Source organism: Oncorhynchus nerka, linkage group LG27, assembly GCF_034236695.1.
Source record: "Oncorhynchus nerka isolate Pitt River linkage group LG27, Oner_Uvic_2.0, whole genome shotgun sequence".
NCBI classification, from domain to species: domain Eukaryota; kingdom Metazoa; phylum Chordata; class Actinopteri; order Salmoniformes; family Salmonidae; genus Oncorhynchus; species Oncorhynchus nerka.
This window is the reverse complement of record NC_088422.1, coordinates 32604250-32627125: the sequence shown is the minus strand read 5'-3', so window position 1 is coordinate 32627125 and position 22876 is coordinate 32604250. Positions and strand designations below refer to the sequence as shown.

The window sequence follows — 22876 nt, the reverse complement described above, 5'->3', positions numbered from 1 at the left end:
ATTTCAGTATTTTCAGATTTGTTTTAATAACATAGCTTGAATACTACAGTAGCCTAAGTATAAGAAAGGTTGACTTGGTGTTTTCTCTCGCCTGCCCCTTCCCTTCATGCCAATAAACATCACATAAATGTGCTTTGTTAGTTTATAAGGTAAACCAAATGATGGTCACGTACAGTTCATCTGAATGGAAATGTTCATTTGCTGTTTAATGTGCGTTAACATTACAAACTCCGGGCCAGTGATTGCGCCCTGGCATTTGTTTATCCAATGCTATTGTGAGATCATCTCTCTTTGATTGAGCGTAGCTTAATTTCCATTTCTATCAAAAAAATAACATAATATACTAACATAAAGGCGTTAATTCAAATAACATAATATACTAACATAAAGGCGTTTATTCAAATAACATAATATACTAACATAAAGGCGTTTATTCAAATAACATAATATACTAACATAAAGGCGTTTATTCAAATAACATAATATACTAACATAAAGGCGTTTATTCAAATAACATAATATACTAACATAAAGGCGTTTATTCATTCAGATTTGTATGTGCTCTATAACAAATAAATAGATTGATCTCAAATAAAAAGCAAAAAGCAAAAATGGCCATAGACCATTTAAAATACAATGAAGCAAGTAACACACCTGGCATAGACTCGAATACACTTTAGTTGGGGAGAAGAGTGCTCTTTCAATACACTAACGTTACTCTCTCGTTCATCCACATCTTGGACCACCTTAAAAGATGGACCCTCCCTCTGCACTGGCACTCCGCAGCCTCCGATTGGCTAGGTCCTCGTGGATGGAATTGGTTGCGGAATGCAAAACTTGTTGCTGGTTCCCTGAACGCGTTGATCTCACACAGCGCCAAGCGCCGGACAAGAGTGTGATCTATCTGTGAATCGCTCCCAGCTGGAATAGACCAAACCAGAGTCAGGAGCAGAAGGAGTGCGTTATATAGTGTGAGAGAGTGAGGGAAAGAGCCAATAGAGGTTCCGCGCCTTATGCGTGCTTGGAGGGCACATGACCAGGACCAGTTGGACTATGTTGTCAAGCCGCGAGTAGTGCGTGTCGGAAGCTCGGGGACACGGTGGCGCAAAAGCGACTTTCCTGATAGCCTCCTGACTGGGCTGTATTTTCCCTCCGGACTTTGTCTCAGACTTGAAATGGTAGAATTGTTAATAGTGCAGTTATAAGACATTTCACCCAGAACGGTGGGAAATTGTTTCTTTTGATTTTACAACAACGACCAATTAGAATTGTACTTGTGCAGGTTGCCGGTGGATTTCTCAAGAAAGGGATCTTGAAAGGACACTCCAAACTGTGCGTCCTATGACATTTCACAACAGCTGGAGTAATGAAGTTGACGAAGAAAATTGTTATGTGTTTATTTAAATGTTTATACGCCTTGTGATCTCTGTCATAAATTAGATAACGGGTTTGATCAAGTTTGCAAAGAAGAAATGTGCTCAGAAATGTTGGAATATGATATTATATCGAAGTCACATTGCAAGTGAAATATATTTTGTATTATTTGTAAACTAATGGAAACCAAACGCCTGTAGAAATACACGGGAACGAGCAAGGACAGACTTGTAGCCTATGTACGTGCTTCGTTGGACATACGTGTAGTGTTCTCTCCCTTTTATTTTCCTCGCAACACTTTAGGTGCAAATTGGATTTTGGAAAACACAATGAGTACTCATTGGGTGAGTGAATAGATTTAAGATCCATTGTCTAATTTTTAAATCAGAACTTTTTAAGATATCAAAATAGCCCATCTGGTCTATTGAGGCATTTCTCATCTCTTTTCGTTTTTGTCCTCTTTTTTTTGTGTGGAGAGGAAGGAAAACTGAGGCTAACGATAGACTGCCTATGCCAGCTGAGCTGGCTGTCATGCGGGATTGATAGCGGGGAAGTATGTTTGGGCTGGAGCAGTTTGGTTCTCAGATTAATAGCAGAAACCCTGGCCAGTCAGAGAGAAACATAAACCAGCCAAGACTGAACATGAGCTCCCATTACAAAAGCCCTGGCTTTCATGCAGGAGGCCCGCCTGGTGCAGTGGAGCCGGGCATGGGCCCTCTGAACGAGCCTCCGATGCTTGGGCTCAATATGAACATGAACGGTGAGCAGTATGGTGGCTTTCATCCCAGGGGCCACTCAGACATGCATGCAGGCAGTGGACTCCAGCAGCAACAGCAGCAGCAAGGACCAATGCATGGATTTTTTAACAACCAGCAACCTCACCAAGGCCATCCGCATGGCCACCAGTCTCACCCTCATCAACACCATCCTCATTTCAGTGGGAACTTTGGAGGCCCAGACCCAGCCTCATCCTGCCTGCATGGTGGCAGGCTGATGGGCTACAACAACAACGGCATGGGGCCTCAGCAGGGCTTTGGAGAGGGGTTTGACCCCCTTGCTGAGGGCCAGGCAGGGGACAGCTTCTCCCAGCAGCAGCAGCAACAGCAGCAAAGATCCAGTAACATGCCTGAGTTCCAGCACCACGGCCCCCCAAGCGGCAACCACGCTGTCCCTGCCCCCTGTCTACCCTTGGACCAGTCACCTAACCGTGCAGCATCCTTCCATGGTCTGCCCTCCTCTTCCTCTTCCTCCTCGGAGACCCATGGTCTGGAGCCTCGACGGATGCCCAATCAGGGTGCTGTGGAGGGATTAGAGTATAATTTCCCCAGCGATCCCCCAACTGGACATTTTGACGTACCTGTATTTTCTCCATCAGAATCAGACTCTCAGCTGCCCCACTTTGGGCCAGGAAGGCCGGTGGCTGGTGGCAGTTTCCCTGGAAACCCTGCCATGGCTCGGACACCGGGTATACAGGGCATCTCCAAAGGGCACCAGCAGCCTCCCCCACAGCCCCAGCAGCCTCAGCCTCCCCCACAGCATGGAGTGTTTTTTGAGCGCTTTGGGAATGGCCGTAAGATGCCAGTGGGGATGGACCCGGGGGTCAGTGCCAGACACACTCTCATGCAGCAGCAGCAGCAGCAGGCTGGTTTGATAGCACGACAGAACTCATGCCCCCCAGGCCTCCCCCGGCCTCCCCAGTCTGAGTCGGGCTCCACCAACACCAACATGCTGGATGGTGGCGTCATGATGCCTGGCCAACACAACCAGTTTGAGTATCCTATTCACAGACTGGAAAATAGGGGCCAGCACCCCTATGGGGACCCCATGTTTAATATGCAACAGCCGGCTCCCCCTCCTCCCGCCCAACAGCCTCCGAATCAGAGGCTGCAACACTTTGACAGTCCTTATATGAACATGGCAAAAAGGCCCAGATTTGAGTTCCCTAACGCACAGGGAGGGGAGAATTGTGGCACGTGGGGCAGTGGCATGCACAATGCGCAGGGCATGGAGAACCATCTCTCTCCCTCGGCCTACCCTGGCCTTCCTGGTGAGTTCACCCCACCTGTAACAGACGGTTTCCCCCCGGGTCCACTCCAGCATGCCGGGCCTGAGCAGCAGTCTCTGCAACAGCGGCAGAACGCGGCCATGATGATCAAGCAGATGGCTTCTCGGAACCAGCAGCAGAGGATGAGGCAGCCCAGCCTGCAGCAGCTAGGTCACCACGGCGACGTGCCTCCGGGCCCCATGGTTCTTGGAGGCCCAGTGGGGAGCATGCCTCAGCCCAACTTTGACAGGGAGAATGGAGGCAGGATGCCAAACTTTGAGGGTCAGAACCCTCATATAACTCAGGAGAACTGGTTCCCCGGGTCCCACCTACCAGGAGAGATCATGTCACGGCGTATGGGGGGAACGGGCGGGGAGGCTGGGGCCCACGACATGGGGCTGCAGCAGAACGGAGCTGGTATGATGTTCAGGCCGGGCATGAATGGGATGGGCATGCAGGAGCCAATGAGGATACCTGGAGATGGGCATGTACAGGCGCTCCACTCCCCTCGTATGCACCCCCAGTTTGGCAACAACATGGGCAACCTCTCCCAGATGCAGTCCCCCGGAGCTGGAGTAGGACACCCCAACGCACCATCAGATAGGCGGCCAGCTGACTTCCCCGCCGGGCCATCCATGGGAGCTCAACCAACGTTTCCTTACGGAGGGACAAACCGTCAAGGGCCACCACATAGCAATCCCCAGGGGGTGAACACCTCACCAGGGAGCTACCCTACTCCATCTGAGTTCCCCCCAGGCCAGCGGTCCTCTGTCAGTAAGCTTGGGGCACTCTCCCTGGGGAACTTTAGCAAAACCAGCACTAAAGACAATGTTTTCGGGCAGAGCTGCCTGGCAGCCCTTTCCACAGCCTGCCAGAACATGATAGCTAGCCTAGGGGCCCCCAACCTAAACGTAACATTCAACAAGAAGAACCAAAATGAGGGCAAGCGAAAACTGAGTCAGACGGAGCAGGACATTAATAGCAGCACAGTTAACGGGACTGGCAGTGCTGGTCCTGAGTATTTTCAGAGCGGCACTTCCCAGAACAGCCAGATGCCTGGCACTGGGAATAGCAACATAAAGCCTGCAGGTCAAAACCAGACGCTGCAGGGGGAAGCCAGTGCCCTCTCCCCAAATTACAACATGGACGCTACCCCATGCAGTGAGGGGAAAGCAGCAACAGGGAACGGGAGAGGGAGAGGGAGGAGAAAAAGGGACAGCGGGCATGTGAGCCCTGGGATCTTTTTTTCCTCTGACAGCGGAAACCCTGTTGTAAGTCCAGGCCAGCAACCCCCTTCAGCTGGCGTTGGGGAGAGGGGTGGGGGTACGCCCCATGAGAAACCCCTCCCGTCCCCCTCCTGGGGAAAGGGAGATGACCAGATGCTGGGGGACCAGACAGACCTGATGTCTTCTCTGGACAGTGGCATTCAGAGTGTCACCAAATCTAACAGTAGCTCACCGCACGTGGACCTTCCTGACGATGTCAGCACCCACTACGTCAATGAGGATGAGGTGTCCTCTAGCTCAGATGCAGGAGGTGCTCCTGTCACCAAGCCCAACCGCAGTCCGCACATCACCGTCTCACCCAAGCTGCAGAGGGGGGAACATGGCCTGATGAATGGGCAGAAGCCCCTAGTATTGCAGGGCCTTACCAATCACACTACCTCGACACCCGACAGCTATGGACTGAGTGCTGGTGGGGGCACGGTGGGAAACGGAGTCGGTCACCCAGGCACACCTGGGATGGAGCAGGTACGCACCCCATCCAGCACCTCTGGCCAGGACGACATCCACCCTCTGGAGATACTGCAGGCCCAGATCCAGCTGCAGCGGCAGCAGTTCAGCATCTCAGAGGACCAGCCCCTGGCCATGAAGAATGGTAAAAAGAGTGGTGACTGTCCCTCACAGAACGAAGACAATGAGCTGGCGAGCTGCAGCCCGGATGCTGGGAAGGGCTCAATGGGCACTATTGACCTTGACACTCTAATGGCAGAGCAGCACGCCACCTGGTATGTGCCCAGCGACAAGGCCATGATGGATGGGCCAGAGGATGACAAGGCCCTGGCACCCTGGGAAAAGACTAAGAGCCAGAATAACAGCAAAGAAGGTAATTCAATATGCTCTATGATAATATTTGCCACATTGTTTTACTATCTGACTATTAGTGTCTTATTACTGTCCACACACACACACACTTTTATGGCAGTCAATCAACTTATCAGCACATAGTGTTGTTTTGCCTCTCAGATGAGTAAAAAATTATTTAAACTCTAGAATAAGTCACGAAGGACTTCCTTTGTGCTTGTAGCCTATGTCTGCAGTTATTTGGAAATCTGTTTCTGAGGATATGATTATCTCAAGTCAATACAATATTGTGGTGTGGACAATATCATTATATAGGAGGCTACAAGATGATATATGATAAGATTAGTATTTTAACTTGCATGAGTTGAATTGGAGACAAGCAGGCTCTCTTCTTGCACTGCCGCCTTTGAGTATAGCCTAAGCACTGTAGACAGCGTGGAGGGTTGTTCCGTAACTTCGAGTCTTGTGGACTCTGAGAGGCAAAAATCTCCATGTTCTATGTTTCACATATTCCATTGAAAAATATAAATCAGGTATTTACTCGAATCGAGTTTTACATGTAGAAACATAAATAATTCATTTCTGACTTGTAATCGTTTTTACACAAGGGATTGGACAACAGGCTATTTAACGATTATAAATGAAATACCTAGCACTAACCAGGAACATTTAAAAACATTGACTTGTAGTTAGATTTGTTGTTCTAAGTCATCCTTAACTTATTATTTGGTGCTTGTAATGGATTCTTCTCTTGTAGAGGGACTTCAAAATAACAGCCCGAGAAAAGTCAACATTTCCTGTGGTTCTTTATCTGCGTTTTCAGAGTGAACAACTACACTGACAAGATGAATAGGTTTCTGAGGAGATGCGTTTTAACGGCAGGTTTCCCCTCCATACATAACTGTTTGTTTTTGTTATTACTACGGGATGAAATACGTGATTGGAGACTGGATTGATTTTAGATTAGTCCATATTGAGAAGGGAAGGGAAGTGAAATGACTATAAACAAGAGTATCTTAAGCTTTTATTTATTAACTTTGTGTTTCCTAAATATGATGTGTCCTCGAATGGAAAGATTTACATTTAAAATGGTAATACTATTAGACAATGATAATAATAACAGTAAGAATTATAAGAGTAAGAATAATAAGAAGAATGCAAGTCTAATTCAGTTTTTGTAATTTGTTTAAAAGTTTGGGTTCTATTTTATTGCCAGACAGTTTTTCTGCCTGCATTGGTTTAGGAAAAAAATGATTGTTCACGGTATACAAATGGTTATTTCTGTAAATAATTGAAAAACAAATGTATTTAGTGTCCTACACCACGACACTGTTGTATAATTTTAAGTGCTTGTTGAAATTGGTATAGTGTGATTAGAAACGCTGGCTGGCGCTTTACATTTTACGTCAGCGGTTTGAAAACGGCTGTCAATCATCTTTTGACATTAAACAACACAAATCATTTTCTACTGTCTATACATTACCGGTCATACCTAAGTCTTCTGGTTCGTTTTAGTTCATAAACAGGTAATTAAAGAAAATGTGGGACTAATGCTTATGGTTATTATTATTTCCCATGATTATTTCCTATATTGTTTATATTGAGACTAGGCTATAGCTACAACAAGCACATTCAATTTAATTCAGTGCTGAAGTGACTTTTAGTTGACTGCTCCACCAATCCATTAATCAAAGAACAAACGTAAGCCTACTTCATATTTAAATTAAAGTTATTAATTCAATATTTCTGGTGCATGTCCTCTTGTGTCTTGATGTATTTTGTTAGGCCACTTTTTGTATGGGACATTACAAAAGCTATAGATAAATAGAAATTGTAAGTCAGTCAGTGCTGCAAAAGGCGGCGGGGTAGCAGTGAAACACGCATAATTAAATCGCCACGGCCAGAGACAAGCCACCAAAACGCTTTTTCTCACGTGAATAGGTAGCCCCCAGCGCATATTTATTCAATATCCCTTTGTTCTGACTTAACTGTGGGAGCAGAGAGGGGAGGGGGCTCCATGCACGGAATCTGTGATCAAGGCGCATTGTTTAGGAGACAGAGGTCAACCAGACCGGCCACATTCTCCCTCTGTCCATTTTTTTTCAAGACCCATATGTCTTAGATAGGCGCACGTAGGCTATTCTACAGAAAATGCACAGCAACAGCGGCCATCTCGATTTTGTTAAAGTATTTATTCTCTCCCGTCTCTCCTCACCTATCTCCGCAAATTTTCCCCTCTCCAATTCCCCTCCCTGCAAGCATGAAACGTATGTCGCTTGGGCGAAATCGATAGCTAGTTAGCACAAACCATGTCTCTTGACAGTTTCTCATTTGAGTGCTGCAGACGGAAAAGATGAAAAAGGGTTAAGGTGTGTTGCTTGATTTTAAGATTGGATGTGTTTCAGAGACGCGCAAATGTCTCTGCAGTCAAATGAAACCATAAGTTTCAGATAAACATAAATAACGCCTTATGGTTTTAGTTGCATTTATGTATTAACCTAAATATTACACCTAGGCACAATCAATGAACAGTTATGAAATGATTTGACATATTCTCTTGCAAAATGCTAAATCCCTGAATTCTAAAAGTCATATTTTAAAGATTTCATGGAACTTTGAAGTTGAGCTGTGTGGAAGTGGAATAAAAATATTGATGAATGTAGGCATTTGTCTGTTTTTGCAAGTCGTGGAGACTATTTGTTTTGTTTCTAATGTCTTGTTGCAAGTCTACCAGCTGGTTAACAGGTGAACCCTAACATGGTCATTGCCTGTGCCTGGATTCTGCCCTATTGCTAAGTTACAGTGAAAGTTTAACATAGTTATGTAGTTTTCTTTTTCTTTTTAAATTGTCTTGTTAGATATCAAGGTTATCAGTATTCCTACTATTCACAAGATCAATTATAGTTAGCATGTAATAGTAATAATAATACTAATACTGTTTTAATGCTAATGATAGCTGGTCTACAATTTAGAAATAGAACAATTTGTATATATATTTTTTACATCAGAATTTGATCACGCTACCTTTTTATTCCCGTATGATGTGGCTAATCAATTAAAACGTTTTCAGATCACACGTTTTGATTGAATACACAGCACATTTAGCTAAGCAGCACGGTCTTGATCATATGGATCATTTGTATTGAAGTAAAACATTTTTTCCATGCATTTTGATAATTTTTCCATGTCACCCTCGGAGTTGATCATTTTAGGTGTTGTGCACCAGGGGTGTATCACATTAATTTAGTTTAATGTTTTGGCAACCCTCTCTCCTGGTATCTGTCCTCATGCCTCTGTCCTATCTCCCATCACAGTGTCCTGAAGCTAGGGATGGGGTGGGGGTCTGCATAGGTCCTGACATCCTGGGAGCAGCTTTAAAGGCCCAGTGCAGCCGTTTTTAGATCAATATCAAATTATTTCTGGGTTATAATTAAGTACCTTACTGTTGTAGATTTCCATTTAAATTGGCAAATATAGCTTTTTAGATAAAAACTATTTCTCAAGCAATAATTTTACTAGCACTGTCTGGAAATGGGGAAACTGAAAACTAGCTGTTATTGGGCAGAGAGGTTTGGAACTCCGTTTGTTATTGGTCTATTAACCAATTTACTTAATGGTGATGTCACCATGGAAAGCCGAAACTCCCGCTCATGGAAACCTGCTGATTAAAAGGTCATGTGTACATTGTATTTTCAATTATCAGGAAAAAAGACTGATCACATTTTTACAGTGTTAGTTTCATCAGCTGTTGTACAATATCACATAAAACAAAGGAAAACCCTTTTTACTGCACTGGGCCTTTAATAGTGAGAGTCCTGAGTAATTGTGTTAATTGGGCGCTTTATAGGCTGCACTCAGTGTTTTTACAGGAAGTTGAGTTTAACCTCCCAATTGAGACAGGTGGGTTATGGGCCTGTGTTTATTTGGGGAGGGGGATGGTTGCAGTGACATTTGGTAATAAGCCTCCTTGTGTCTAGCAGGGATACTAGTGGTAGTGCCACTGGGAGGAAAGGACCTGTGGTGTTTGGGGCTCTGTGACTATAGGTCTCAGCCAGTGCAGGAGTTGGAGATCACAGAACAGACTGTATTATCAGGTATATTGGTAATAGAGCCTGTGGATGTATAGGTGATGTTTTCAGGCCAGAGCTTGGTGCCACAAGTGCCTCATAGGAATATGGAATTTGATAATGCAATTAATGCATTGTACAGGTCATTCTATAGTAGCTTCTATGGGATAATTAAGCAATAAGGCCCGAGGAGGTGTGGTATATGACCAATATACCATGGCTAAGGGATGTTCTTATGCACAACGCAGAGTGCCTGGACACAGCCCTTAGCCCTGGTGTCTCTTCTGCTCTAATTACGTTGGTAACCAGTTTATAATAGCAACAAGGCGTCTTGGGGGTTTGTGGAATATGGCCAATATACCACGGCTAAGGGCTATATACAGGCACTCTGCGTTGCGTTGTGCAGAAGAACAGCCCTTAGCCGTGGTATATTGGCCATATACCACACCTCCTCGTGCCTTATTGGTTAATTATGATACTGTTAAAGAACAAAATGAACAAAAATGTGTTTGTTGTATTTTATGTGTTGATGTCTGTTCACACAGTGTGTCTCAGCTTTTCCTGTATGAGGTCCCACTGTGGTTATTTACAAAGTGATATGTTCTGCAGTAACGGCCCCAATCGGACCCATCCATAGCGTATCCGATCTGTGTGATACCAAGCAGCCAAAGCTAGTCACTAAGACACAGTAATGTCTGCTGTAGGCATGGGGCCTTTAGACCCTGCTTTAACTAAAGATGCCCGTTGTCCGTGAAGTGAAGGAACTTGGCTGAATTTTCACCAAAGTGATGAGTGAATACATTTCCCCCTCCTCTTTTTCATCTGTCTTTTTCCCTCACCCTCTCTCCCTCTCTGCTCCTTATATCATAGCCAGGACCTGACGGTTTGTTTTGAAAGACATGCACACTCTTGATAACAGGCAACTTGTCGCCCTAGGAAATGATTCAGTTGGTTGTATTTTTATTTAGAGAGTTTCTGCTTCCGTTTTGACCACACAGTGAAAGTTGTGTTGGTTTTGTTATTTACGGTGTGTTATCACTTTGTACATACAGTGTGAGGATCTCTCCTCTGAATGAACATGGTCTCCCACGAAACACAGTCACTGTTCTAGTTGTGGTTGAGGATGCTCCAGCTTGCTGTTGGCAGGTAGGAGAGCAGTGGGTAGAGAGGGGACTTGTCATGCTTAGACACCCTGATCAGGGGTGTCTAAGCATAAAAAAGAACAGGCGTATTGACATGCCCCCTAAAGCGACCTGGGAAGAAAGGGGAATATTCCTAAAAGACCACCCCACTTTCCCATCTCTGTTGGTCTATTGACATTTCACTCCGTGGACAACTCTCAAATCACACGACTCATTTTCATTTCCTGTATTTCCTTTCTTAAAGATGTGATTTCTTAAAGATGTGATTGACATTTGGTTGAATGAAGAGAAAACAGCTTGGGGATGTCCGTGTTCCAGATTCATCATTACAAGGTGTTCCGTATTGACTTCCTCAACAACACACGGCCAGACAGTGCAGCACTTTCTGCACTTTCTCATACTGCAGTAATAATAATAGTTCTCATAATCACAGAATTTAGTCCTGGTAATATTGTTGCCAAAAGTGCCAATTCATCCTGTGGAACCTCCTGTCAGTTGACATGGTTATTGACAGATAATGAAGAAAAATGAGGTGTTAGACTTTCTTATGTGAGGATCATATAACAGTTAGCTGTAAATATCAGGAAAGTGCAGACTTTGAGAAATGTAAAGTTGGATCTTTCTACCTTTTTTTGGAATATGTGTTTATTCTTCCTCTGTCTCTTCGCAAAGTAATTTCTGTCTTCCTTTGTGGATGAATCCCTAGGGTTGAAAGAATATCACACAATTCCTACACTATCAGCAAGAATCAGAGGGCATTAGGACTGCTTTTACCATGTAAGTGTGTGTGTGTTTGTGTGAGTGTGTGTGTGTGTTTGTGTGAGTGTGTGTGTGTGTTTGTGTGAGTGTGTGTATGTGTTTGTGTGAGTGTGTGTTTGTGTGAGTGTGTGTGTGTGAGTGTGTGTTTGTGTGTGTATGTGTTTGTGTGAGTGTGTGTGTGTGTTTGTGTGAGTGTGTGTATGTGAGAGAGATGAGAATATGGAAAGTTAACAGTGTGGGGTTTTTAGCTGTTAACATCATGTCTGATTTATGCAGACTTGGATCACAGGCTTGTGGTTTCAGACCTTTTCTCAGGTGTCTTGTATGCTGGAATAAACTCTTTTCTCAGGTGTCTTGTATGCTGGAATAAACTCTTGTGCTGGTTCTCACACTACTCTCAGCTCCAGCTCTGAGAATTCATCACAGTATGGTTAAAGTATCTGACTAGTTATGTCCGGGTTCACCACAACTTATTTTAGCTCTACGTCAGTGAAGGACAACCCCTACTAGGTTGTAGTAATCCACAGTAAAACCCAATAGATTTGTAGTAATCAGTACTGATGGCATGCGATGAAAACAAAACCATTGCAATTTTTCCATGAGCTGCTAGCACTTATAATACTGGTCCATCTGAGTGCCAGGCAAGCGCAGTAGCAGCATAGTTTAGCTGTGTAGTCTTCTGTCTTATAGACACTGCAGCTTAGAACAATACTTTTCATATTTTTTGCCTGTAGTTTGGAGTGTGTGAAATCTAGTTTGAAAATGTTGTTTCTAGATGATTGTGTGTATGTGTGTATCCACTGTATGCTGAGGCCTTTGCTTTGCAAGACATTTACAACCACTGACAGTCAAAGGAGCCGTGTTAAAAAACGTATTTCTTACTGGTGTAGAGAGGAAAGTGTAAACAAAGGTGTCAGTCATTTTGCTCGCTGGATTTCTGATTCTTCAAAATAGCAGCTCATCCGGTATTTTGCTTTCCCTGGGGAAGAGCACTGAAATGAACTCAAACTTGTCTCAGCGTGCGTGTGGTGAATATTCTCCTTGGATAGCGCGTAGAATGGAGGGGTATGTGTGTGTCAGTTTATGTGTGTTAGTGTGTGTGTCTGTGTCAGTGTGTGTGTGTTAGTGTGTGTCTGTGTCAGTGTGTGTCTGTGTCAGTGTGTGTGTTAGTGTCTGTGTCAGTGTGTGTGTGTGTGTGTGTGTGTGTGTGTGTCAGTGTATGTGTGTCTGTGTGTTAGTGTGTGTGTGTGTGTGTGTGTGTGTGTGTGTGTGTGTGTGTGTGTGTGTGTGTGTGTGTGTGTGTTAGTGTGTGTGGAGGTGTTGTCATGCCGCCAGCAGCAGTTTTGCTATTTGGCATACAGGTAGTCGTCAGGCGTCTTTAATTTGTATTGACAAATTGACAAATGAGTTATGACACCAGAGCTGTTTCTCCTGGGAAAGAGGAGGAGAGACTGATAGAGTGATAGCCGTTTCTCCTGGGAGAGAGGAGGAGAGACTGATGGAGTGATAGCCGTTTCTCCTGGGAGAGAGGAGGAGAGACTGATGGAGTGATAGCCGTTTCTCCTGGGAGAGAGGAGGAGAGACTGATGGAGTGATAGCAAAAGCGAGCAAAGATGGAAAGAAGTTTCTGTTTTTTCTGGGAACATCTGAGGTTTCACTGTTGAGGCAAGCAGGATGTTAATGGCTGTCATTTGCATAATTTTAAAGCGAGAAAGAGAGAAAATAAATATTTCCTTATCTACCCAGTTCCATTCTCCTGGACTCTTTATATTTTCCAGGTCAGACATTAGACATTCAGATGTTAGAAACAATAGTTTGGAGTCTGATTGGAGTCTGTTTGGAGTCTGGCTTTGAGGTCCAGAGCTGAGTTTGAGGGACTAAGGCTTAATACTGTCATTATACCACACAGAACTATACTTTTAAACCAGGGGTGGGGGTGGAAAAGGTACTCAATTGTCATACTTGAGTAAAAGTAAAGATACACTACATGACCAAAATGATGTGGACACCTGCTCATCAAACATCTCATTCCAAAATCATGGGCATTAATATGGAGTTGGTCCACCCTTTGCTGCTATAATAGCCTCAACTCTTCTGGGAAGGCATTCCACTAGATGTTGGAACATTGCAGTGGGGACTTGCTTCCATTCAACCACAAAAGCATTAGTGAGGTCGGGCACTGATGTTGGGCAATTAGGCCTGGCTCGCAGTCGGCATTCCAATTCATCCCAAAGGTGTTCGATGGGGTTGAGGTCAGGGCTCTGCAGGCCAGTCAAGTTCTTCCACACCAATCTCGACAAACCATTTCTGTATGGATCTCGCTTTTTACACGGGGGCATTGTCATGCTGAAACAGGAAAGGGCCTTCCCCAAACTGTTGCCACAAAGTTGGAATCACAGAATTGTCTAGAATGTCATTGTATGCTATAGCGTTAAAATTTCCCTTCATTGGAACTAAGGGGCCTATCCTGAACCATGAAAAACAGCCCCAGACCATTATTCCTCCTCCACCAAACTTTACAGTTGGCATTATGTATTCTACTGGCATCCGCCAAACCCAGATTCGTCCGTCGCACTGCCAGATGGTGAAGCATGACTCATCACTCCAGAGAACACGTTTCCACTGCTCCAGAGTCCAATGGCGGTGAGCTTTACAGCACTCCAGCCGACGTTTGGCATTGCGCATGCTGATCTCTGGCTTGTGTGCGGCTGCTCGGCCATGGAAACACATTTCATGAAGCTCCCGACTAACTGTTCTTGTGCTGACATCACTTCCAGAGGCAATTTGGAACTCGATAGTTGAGTGTTGCAACTGAAGACTGATCATTTTTACGCACCTCGCGCTTCAGCGCTCGGCGGTCCCGTTCTGTGAGTAAATACTATACATCAAATTCCTTATTTTAAGCAAACCAAACGGCATAATTTGCGAACGCAGTATTTGTGTTTAGTGAGTCCACCAGATAAGAGGCAGTAGGGATGACAACATGCTATATGAATTGGACCATATTGCTGTCCTGCCTGAGTATTCGAAATGTAACCAGTACTTTTGAGTGTCAGGGAAAATGTATGGGAGTAAAAAGTACATACTATTTTCTTTAGGAATGTAGTGGAATAAAAGTAAAAGTTATCAAAAATATAGTATAAATATAGTATAGATACCCCAAAAAAACTGCTTAAGTAGTACTTTACTTAGTATTTTTACTTAGTTAGTTTACACCACTGCTTTTACCTCGATAATTATAGACATTTTGATTGCACTCTTTTAAGGTTTGTTGCTTAGTTGAAAATTGAATTTTTTTTACATTTGACATCTTTTTTGTGCAACTGGTGCTTATGATTTTGAAGATCATATTATGTTAATTTCTAAGTAAATATCATTATTTTCTTCAATCAAGGGTAAATGTATTTCTTTATTCAAAGGACAATTATTATTTCAGTCAATTCTAATTAGTCATTTGATTTCAAGTTGTAAACCATTTCTATCACATGAAAAGAATGATATGTGAAAATAAAATGTAACTTTCTGTAAATTGGCAACCTAACTTCTTCAACTGAGGACTAGCTTGAAATAAAGATTGCATGTTAAGTGTTGTGGGGCTGAGCAGGTCAGCCTCGATAACCCCCAGCATCCCCTCTCCCAGCCCCTCCCTAACAGATGCTCATAATCCCTAAATTCCCACTATTGTCATGAGTGGTTGGTGTTTCCAAATGGCCAAATATACATAAACAGAGTGTGTAGTGACAGGCTGAAACAAAATAGAGAGCGAGACGTAGATCAATATGTCACCTACTTGGATGACATGGATGACAGGTCCTGGACATGGTTTTGATTTATGCAGGGGGTACTAAATCACTTCCCGTGTTCCCATTTGTGTCTAGTTTCCTAAGCGCGTCTTGCGGCCTAAGGGGGAGTTGTGTGTGTACTAGAGAATGGCTGAGGAGGAGAGACCGAGCCAAGGTCTGCCTGCCTGGGCAAGTTTTTGTCCTTCTTGTTGCCAGGGAACAGAGAGGAAATTCAATCCAAAATAACCCCTGTGCCCTCGCTTGTGAAATGTAACCCCTCCTCTCCATATCCTCCCTACTCTGAGGGAAAGGTCACCATGTGGTGGTGGTGGTGGGGGGTTGTAGAAAGCCTCCCATGCCATACTCCCCCACCCCAATCACCAACCCCCAGGCCACCATCAGATACCTGCGGTTGTCCTCTTATTTCTCGAACAGGGATTCCTGTAGACACTCACACACCTAGTTGGAAGCAGAGAACGTAGGACAAATTATTTGGTGTTTTTTGTCATTCTGACTTTAAGCGGTCACATAACAGTCTCATTGTCATTACTCAGCTGGGTGATCTGCTTAGCGCAGTAGCTAGTACCTGAGGTTCCGGAGCACAGGTCCTGCTCTTAGGCACTGTAAACCTTCAGGAAAAGTGTTAAAATACCTAAACGTCCAAACTAAGCCTTGTTGTAGTGGAAATTAGGCATTTCTTTTTTTACCATTACTCCTCACATTGTCGAAAACCAGACGTTGTATCTATGCATTGTGATGTGTGCATTGTGCTCCCGGACATAGAATGTTCTCTCATGGCTTTAGTGTTAGTTGTTATGCTAAAGGAATCTGACCTGAATTCACTCACTGTCATAGGAGCAGAGGCCTCTGGGTGTTTTTGTCAGAGAGTGCAGAGGCTGATTGGGCTGGTTTGTGTTCAGTGAGGATGGGGTCGAGCCCTGGAGAGCAAGGGGTTAAAGGTGAAGTGTCGTCATGGAAGTATAGTTTGGGACAGAAAGGGCAGAGGGCTACCGCATGGGACGGCCGGAACCCTTCGGCTCCGAAAGCGAGGCCAGTGAACGCCAAGGCGCACACACACACACACACACACACACACACACACACACACACACACACACACACACACACACACACACACACACACACACAGTGTATTCTCGTATTTACTTCAATGCACCCTACACAAAGGCGGGCACATAATACATATTTAGCTATCATAATACTTCATTTTGAAATACATTTAAAACATAATAATGACCGTTATCTTCATCAATTTACAATAAAATTGAATCATTTGTTGACCTTGACAATTATATTTCGATACAGAGAATATTATATTTATTTTTTGTTCATTAAGGAAACTTCCCAGTGTTGTTTATAGACGTGGAGAACTGCTGATACGACATGTGTGCTAGCGTCAGGCCGTCAGTGCTGCGAAACATTGGTGTCAGCCAGACAGAGAAACACAAACTGAGCGGTGTGCTGTGCTGTGCATGTTCTCTTCATGACACTAGTGGAAAGCATTGTTGTGTAAATCATCACTAGCTGTGTCTGTGTGTCTGTGAGACGGCTCTACAAGCCTACGTGGAGGAGTCCCACTGTAAATCACACAGAATTACATCAATTTTAGAAACAGGTGAGAAATAGAGGTGTATCATATCAAATTGAGCATTTAAATTGCCATGGTAATCTTGTCTGATGTAATATGGTTAGGGATGTAACTGTATTTGCGGTTCAGCTTAGTTGGTTGGGGTATTATTGTTTTCTTCTTTATTACGTATTCCCCCCTGTGTGTTGAAGCTAAACACTCATTCTCCGAGATGAATAGCCTATCCTTGAGATATTACTGTGGATATGAACAGTATGCTGCTTGGCAATATAATGTGAGTCGTTGAACAGCCTTAACAAGATACCTGTACGTTTTTATTGAAAGCAAGATTCCACAGCTTGTAAAATGTCACAGTGATTTGGGATTTAGTTCTGTGTGATGTAACATTTCACACCGCTGTTTCAACAAGTACGCTGCCATGGATAATGCTTCATATTTAAGTGTAGCGTGTCGATTTTCCACCAAAATCTCATCTCTCTCGGCTCCCAGGGTATTAACTAGAAATATCCACAGATACTCTAATGCCATTTGTATTGTAATAGTACGGTCTGGTCAATTACCTGGCTTACTCCTGAACTGGAGAGCTTTATCATTTTTCAATAAATATTATAAAGAGCACTATTTTTCTGCTTTTAATAACACCATTTGAGAGGCACAGTGTTTTGATTATAAAAGCATATATTTTTAAAGTAGTAAATTGGTGGACAATCACTACATGGTAAAGGATTCTTTATGTGAAATAGAAGGTAATCACTGGTAATGCGGATGTTTTTATTTTGATAAATGTCAGTAACGTTGTCACGTGAGCTCACATCTGAGCATGGCTCTGGGACAGTGGGAGTGGATGACAGTGTGTGTGTGTGTGTGGATCGAGTATGTGTAAGCTGTGCACTTGCTTTGATGTTTACAGTCCTTGTCCTTGCATGTATGAGGCTGGGGGCCATGTCTGTCTGTTTTGGGACCACGCAGACTGTGTGTGTGTGTGTGTGTAGCGGCAGCTGAGAGGTGGTGTGGATTTGGCAGTGGCGGTGGTTGGCGGTGTGTTTTGTGGTTGTGTTGTCAGATTGCTGTGTATCAACAAAGAGCCAGGGGAACGCTTGGATGCCTATCCGGGCCGGTGTGGACCCTGCTGTGCCCAGCTACCATGGGCTGTCGGCGGGGGCTGTCGGGGGGGGGGGGTGGGGGGTGGGGGGGGTGGTAGGAGGAAGCACAGGGAGGAGGAGTTGTGGTCCAGGCTCACCCAGTGTGATTGTCGTCCGTTCAGTGGTGTATGGCAGGGCCCTCTGGCAAACGCCGGCCCTTGCCACAATCACCACTAATCCCCATACCTCTCCCTGCTGCCTTCCTCTCTCCCCCACCGTCGCTCCACTCAGTCTCCTGAGTCCCTGGGTGATTTGTGGGGAGGAGGAGGGAGAGAGATGCGGGAGCTTGGCTGCCTGACCTTTTACCAAATCCCTCCGCTTTTCCATTCCAGTGGTCACGGTCCAGACATGCTGGGGGGCAAGGCTGCCTCACTGCCTCCCTGCCTTCCCGGCCCTAGCCTGTCCACCCTGCCTCCCTGCCTTCCAGGCCCTAGCCTGTCCACCCTGCCTCCCTGCCTTCCAGGCCATAGCCTGTCCACCCTGCCTCCCTGCCTTCCAGGCCCTAGCCTGTCCACCCTGCCTCCCTGCCTTCCCGGCCCTAGCCTGTCCACCCTGCCTCCCTGCCTTCCAGGCCCTAGCCTGTCCACCCTGCCTCCCTGCCTTCCAGGCCCTAGCCTGTCCACCCTGCCTCCCTGCCTTCCCGGCCCTAGCCTGTCCACCCTGCCTCCCTGCCTTCCAGGCCCTAGCCTGTCCACCCTGCCTCCCTGCCTTCCAGGCCCTAGCCTGTCCACCCTGCCTCCCTGCCTTCCAGGCCCTAGCCTGTCCACCCTGCCTCCCTGCCTTCCTGGCCCTAGCCTGTCCACCCTGCCTCCCTGCCTTCCAGGCCCTAGCCTGTCCACCCTGCCTCCCTGCCTTCCCGGCCCTAGCCTGTCCACCCTGCCTCACTGCCTCCCTGCCTTCCCGGCCCTAGCCTGTCCACCCTGCCTCCCTGCCTTCCAGGCCCTAGCCTGTCCACCCTGCCTCACTGCCTTCCAGGCCCTAGCCTGTCCACCCTGCCTCCCTGCCTTCCAGGCCCTAGCCTGTCCACCCTGCCTCACTGCCTCCCTGCCTTCCAGGCCCTAGCCTGTCCACCCTGCCTCCTTACCTGCCCTCTTTGCCACTCTGTCCTGCCCTGGACTTGCTTCTCAGGCTGTGTGTTGTTAACATTACGTCATAGCTGCTCCGTGGAAGCAAAGTGAGGGAGAAATATATACAGAGAGCGAGAGAAACAAAAAAGTAATTAGGAAGAGAGAGAATAGCTAAAAAGAGAGTGTGACACAGAGAGGTCATATTTTTTCTCTTCTCTCTCTCCTTCCATTCTGTCTTTGTTGAACAGTGAGGTGGGCTGATCTGTGGAGTAGTGGTGGTGTGATGTTCAGGCACTGTGCCCAGAGCAGAGTGTGTATCATAGTCTCTCCAGTCTCTGGCGCCTGAACCTCAGCATGTCTGAGCTGTTTAGAGCCTGTCTGTCTCTACAGCTACGCTCCCACTCAAAGGCCTCAGACAAACGTCTTTGTCGTTGCAGTAGTAACATAACAGGGGTGGCTGAGGAACACAGCAGAACAGTGTTTTGAGTGCTAAGGACAGATGGGAATAACCTGATAGATTTTTACAGCAGGTATCCCACCATGTTCACACACTCTTTATTTAATGCTCAGAGCGTGCTTGGAGGCAGACCCTAAACAAATGATGCAATGTTGCAGTCACCAAAAGGGCTTTCTGAAACCTGTGAGAGTAAAAGTCTGACTACCTACACTCTCTCTTCTTTTTTCTTCTTCTCCGTCTCTCCTCTCTCTCTCTCTCTCTCTCTCTCTCTCTCTCTCTCTCAGTATGCTATATCATGGCAGATGACACGTGACACCATTGCTTTTATGTATAGTTTAGCCTAGCACGTTCTGTCCTCGTCAATCTTGCTCTCGTTCATTTGTTCTTATACGGCACAAGCGATTTGACTTGGAGGATGGGTTATACATCTCTACAGTCAGCGTTCCCCATGTTCCTCTAGAATCGCACGGGTGATTTTTGTACGACCTTGGATAAACCTATGTATGGATTTTCCGTAAGCTTGGTGCGGCCATTTAATGTGGGCTTTGACACCATGGTGACGTGGGGTCGATACCGCAGCAGGGTCATTATACCAGTAAATTGGGTCAAGTAGGGTTAGAGGTCAGCCCTCTGACCTCACGACCAGAGGTAACTGAGGAGCGCTCCACATTTGCACGGGGGACCAGGACTGAATTTGTGTGTGTTTGTGTGGTTACCACAGGCAAGGAGAAGGTGGGGCATGGGTTTAGAGCAGTGTCCTTTTCCAGCCAGCAGTATGAGGAGTGGGAAAGGGGGGGGGTTGTTGTGAGAATTAGTGAGTGGGTTGTGAGAATTATTATTTCATTTATAAAGGGGCTTTCATGATTAATTCTAATGTGATCTACATATTAACCAAGTATGTTTATTTTGGTTGTTGATGCTAAATCTGTGTTCCTCAGTGTGGGCCAACTCACTAACCCTCTCTTCTCTCTCTGTTTGTTTCTCCTGTGCAGAGTCGGAGCTGTCTCAGAATAAGGCTGGAGTAGGGGTGGGGGCCCAGGGGCCCGTAGGGGGCAATGGGGGGAGCCACCTGCAGTGCCTGTCCGTCCACTGCACAGATGAGCTCGGGGACAGTAAGGGCCGAGGGGGCCCGTCTCCTCCTGGCGCTCCCTGCACTCCGACATCTCCAACCGCTTTGGGACCTTTGTGGCGGCCCTGACCTGAACACAACCAGGCCAGGAGATGGAGGGAACATCGGATGGAGGGAGAGAGGGAGGGAGGGAGGGAGAGTCAGAGTCAGTGGCAGATGACAACTATGAAGACAGCAATGATGATGACGACATAAAGGTGTTGATGATGAGGCCACTGCATCGGCTCTCGCCTGTTCAGGGAGAGAAAGACATATACACACCCATACACACTTGTACACACACATCAACACATACACACTCATGCTCGCACATACACACTCATGCTCGCATACACACTCACACACAAAAACAATCTTGGATACACACTCACTCATGCAGCGCTGGACTATACAGCTTGGGCTCTAGTCAGTGGTGACCACATCTGGAAAACCACAAATCAATCTATTTTTATTTTATTTTATTTTTAAGAAAAAAGGAGAAATGTCAATGGAGGAAAAGAAAAAACTAAAACTGAAGAAACAACAAGACAAAAATGACCTTGGCTGTATTGGAATACCAGTGTTGAATCTCTGTTTGGTTATATTCTCTAAATAAAAATAGCCTCATAATATTTAGGACCTTTGTGATCATCCTCACCACTAGAGCTGTCCCCTGTACCTTTACCCCCTAGCCATGGTTCTCTCTGTGGCCTGGAGATGGTACTACCCACTATGCCTGCCCCCAGACTAGCGTATAGATCACTGAGCCCAGGCCTCGGTCTGGCAGAGCCACCCTGACCCATACTGACCCGTTGAGGGACTCTGGTGGTCTTTGTCAGCCAGAATATGGAGGATGTGTGAACCAGCCCTTCCTCCCTCCCATGGCTCTCAGGTGTATAGAGGGAGGAGAGCAGCCCTGTCACCAGGACCTCTCCCCTCCAACCAAACCTCAGGCCTGGGAAGCCCATTGTCAGCCAGAGACACAGGAAGCTGATGAGATTTTGGCCCTTTGAGACACCATACCTCACAGCCTCAGCAGGCTACCCTCCTCAAATCAAATCAAAATCCTGGTTCAATAGAACTGACCTGAACCCTGATGCAGGGGGAGGGAGATGGAGAGATAAATTGTTTGTTTTTGGGTTGGAAAAGGTATCAGCAAAAAGGGATTTCTTTATACATATTCCTCTCTGTCACTTCCTTCCTCTTGTATTGAGCTTGGGCTCCAACACAGGTATTCAATACAGCCAGTGGAAATAGTAGGGGATGTCAAAGAACAATTTAATAAGGGAAATGGAAAAAAAAATATTGGTATTGCACATGTAACATAAGAGAACATTTGCTGTGTGTTAGGCAATCTTGTAATCTTTAAATAAAGCTTCTGTTGGATTTGAATTTCTGAAACAATAGATGGAGGACTGTGACGGCAACGTGCGAACTGAGTTTCTTTTTTGTTTTCTTTTTTTAATAATATGTAAAGTGCAGTCGTCTGTTTTCCTGCATATTGTATATATCTGTATATGTTTTATTGAGTAACTAAATAACAATAAATATGACGTTAATGGTGAATTTGATGATTGCTTGTTTTTATTAATGTTGTGCAGAGGGGTTGGGTTAAATGTGGAAGACACATTTTGGTTGAATGTGTTCAGTTGTGCAGCTGACTAGGTATTATCTTTCCCTTCCCTTATATTTATCAGTCATATCAATAAAGTCACAATTTATGACTTAAAATAATTGAATAATGGAAATATCGCTCTACTCAGAAGATATCTCATACACTGTATTACACAGGGATATTCATTGTGACAAGTTTGTTTCGGGAGGACTAGTATAGCAGCAGAAAACAACAAAGTAAACTGGCAGAAAGATATTATATAGTATTTTTTATCGGAAGGTGGTAGTTACGATCAAGCCAAATAATGATTTAGCCTACAGTACTACTTCAGTGTCTTTCTCCCTCTCCTCTGCATGTTCTATAGGTCCACCTCATTGCCTGACTCACCCTCCCTCTTTCTCCTCCTTCTGTTCTCGGACTCCACCCCCATCTGCTTTTCTCCCCCTCTCACTCACCTGCCCTTTATGGGTCATCTGCATGGATGCTTAATGGTAATCAATAGCTCCCCCTTGGGCCACCTCCGAGGTGTAGACATCAATGCTGTCTAGCAGGGCTGGTGATCAGCCTGCATCCCGCCATTGCATGCCTGCCTGCCACACAACACACATACACACAACACTGTATCA

The 22876-nt window shown here is 45.4% G+C and overlaps 1 protein-coding gene across 2 annotated transcripts; it reads left to right on the top strand.

Annotated features, from left to right (window-relative positions):
- Positions 1-853: 853 nt before the first annotated feature.
- On the top strand, positions 854-22201 carry LOC115111613 (transcriptional activator MN1-like). Of its 2 annotated transcripts, XM_029637851.2 has the most exons (3): positions 854-5524; positions 11418-11488; positions 20520-20558. In XM_029637851.2, exons 1-2 carry the CDS (start codon positions 1930-1932, stop codon positions 11471-11473), a joined length of 3651 nt encoding a protein of 1216 aa, XP_029493711.2. In that variant the 5' UTR covers positions 854-1929; the 3' UTR covers positions 11474-11488; positions 20520-20558. The 2 variants fall into 2 exon arrangements, with proteins under 2 accessions (XP_029493711.2, XP_029493710.2); XM_029637850.2 differs by lacking the exon at positions 11418-11488 and having other exon boundaries at positions 20520-22201.
- Positions 22202-22876: the final 675 nt, after the last annotated feature.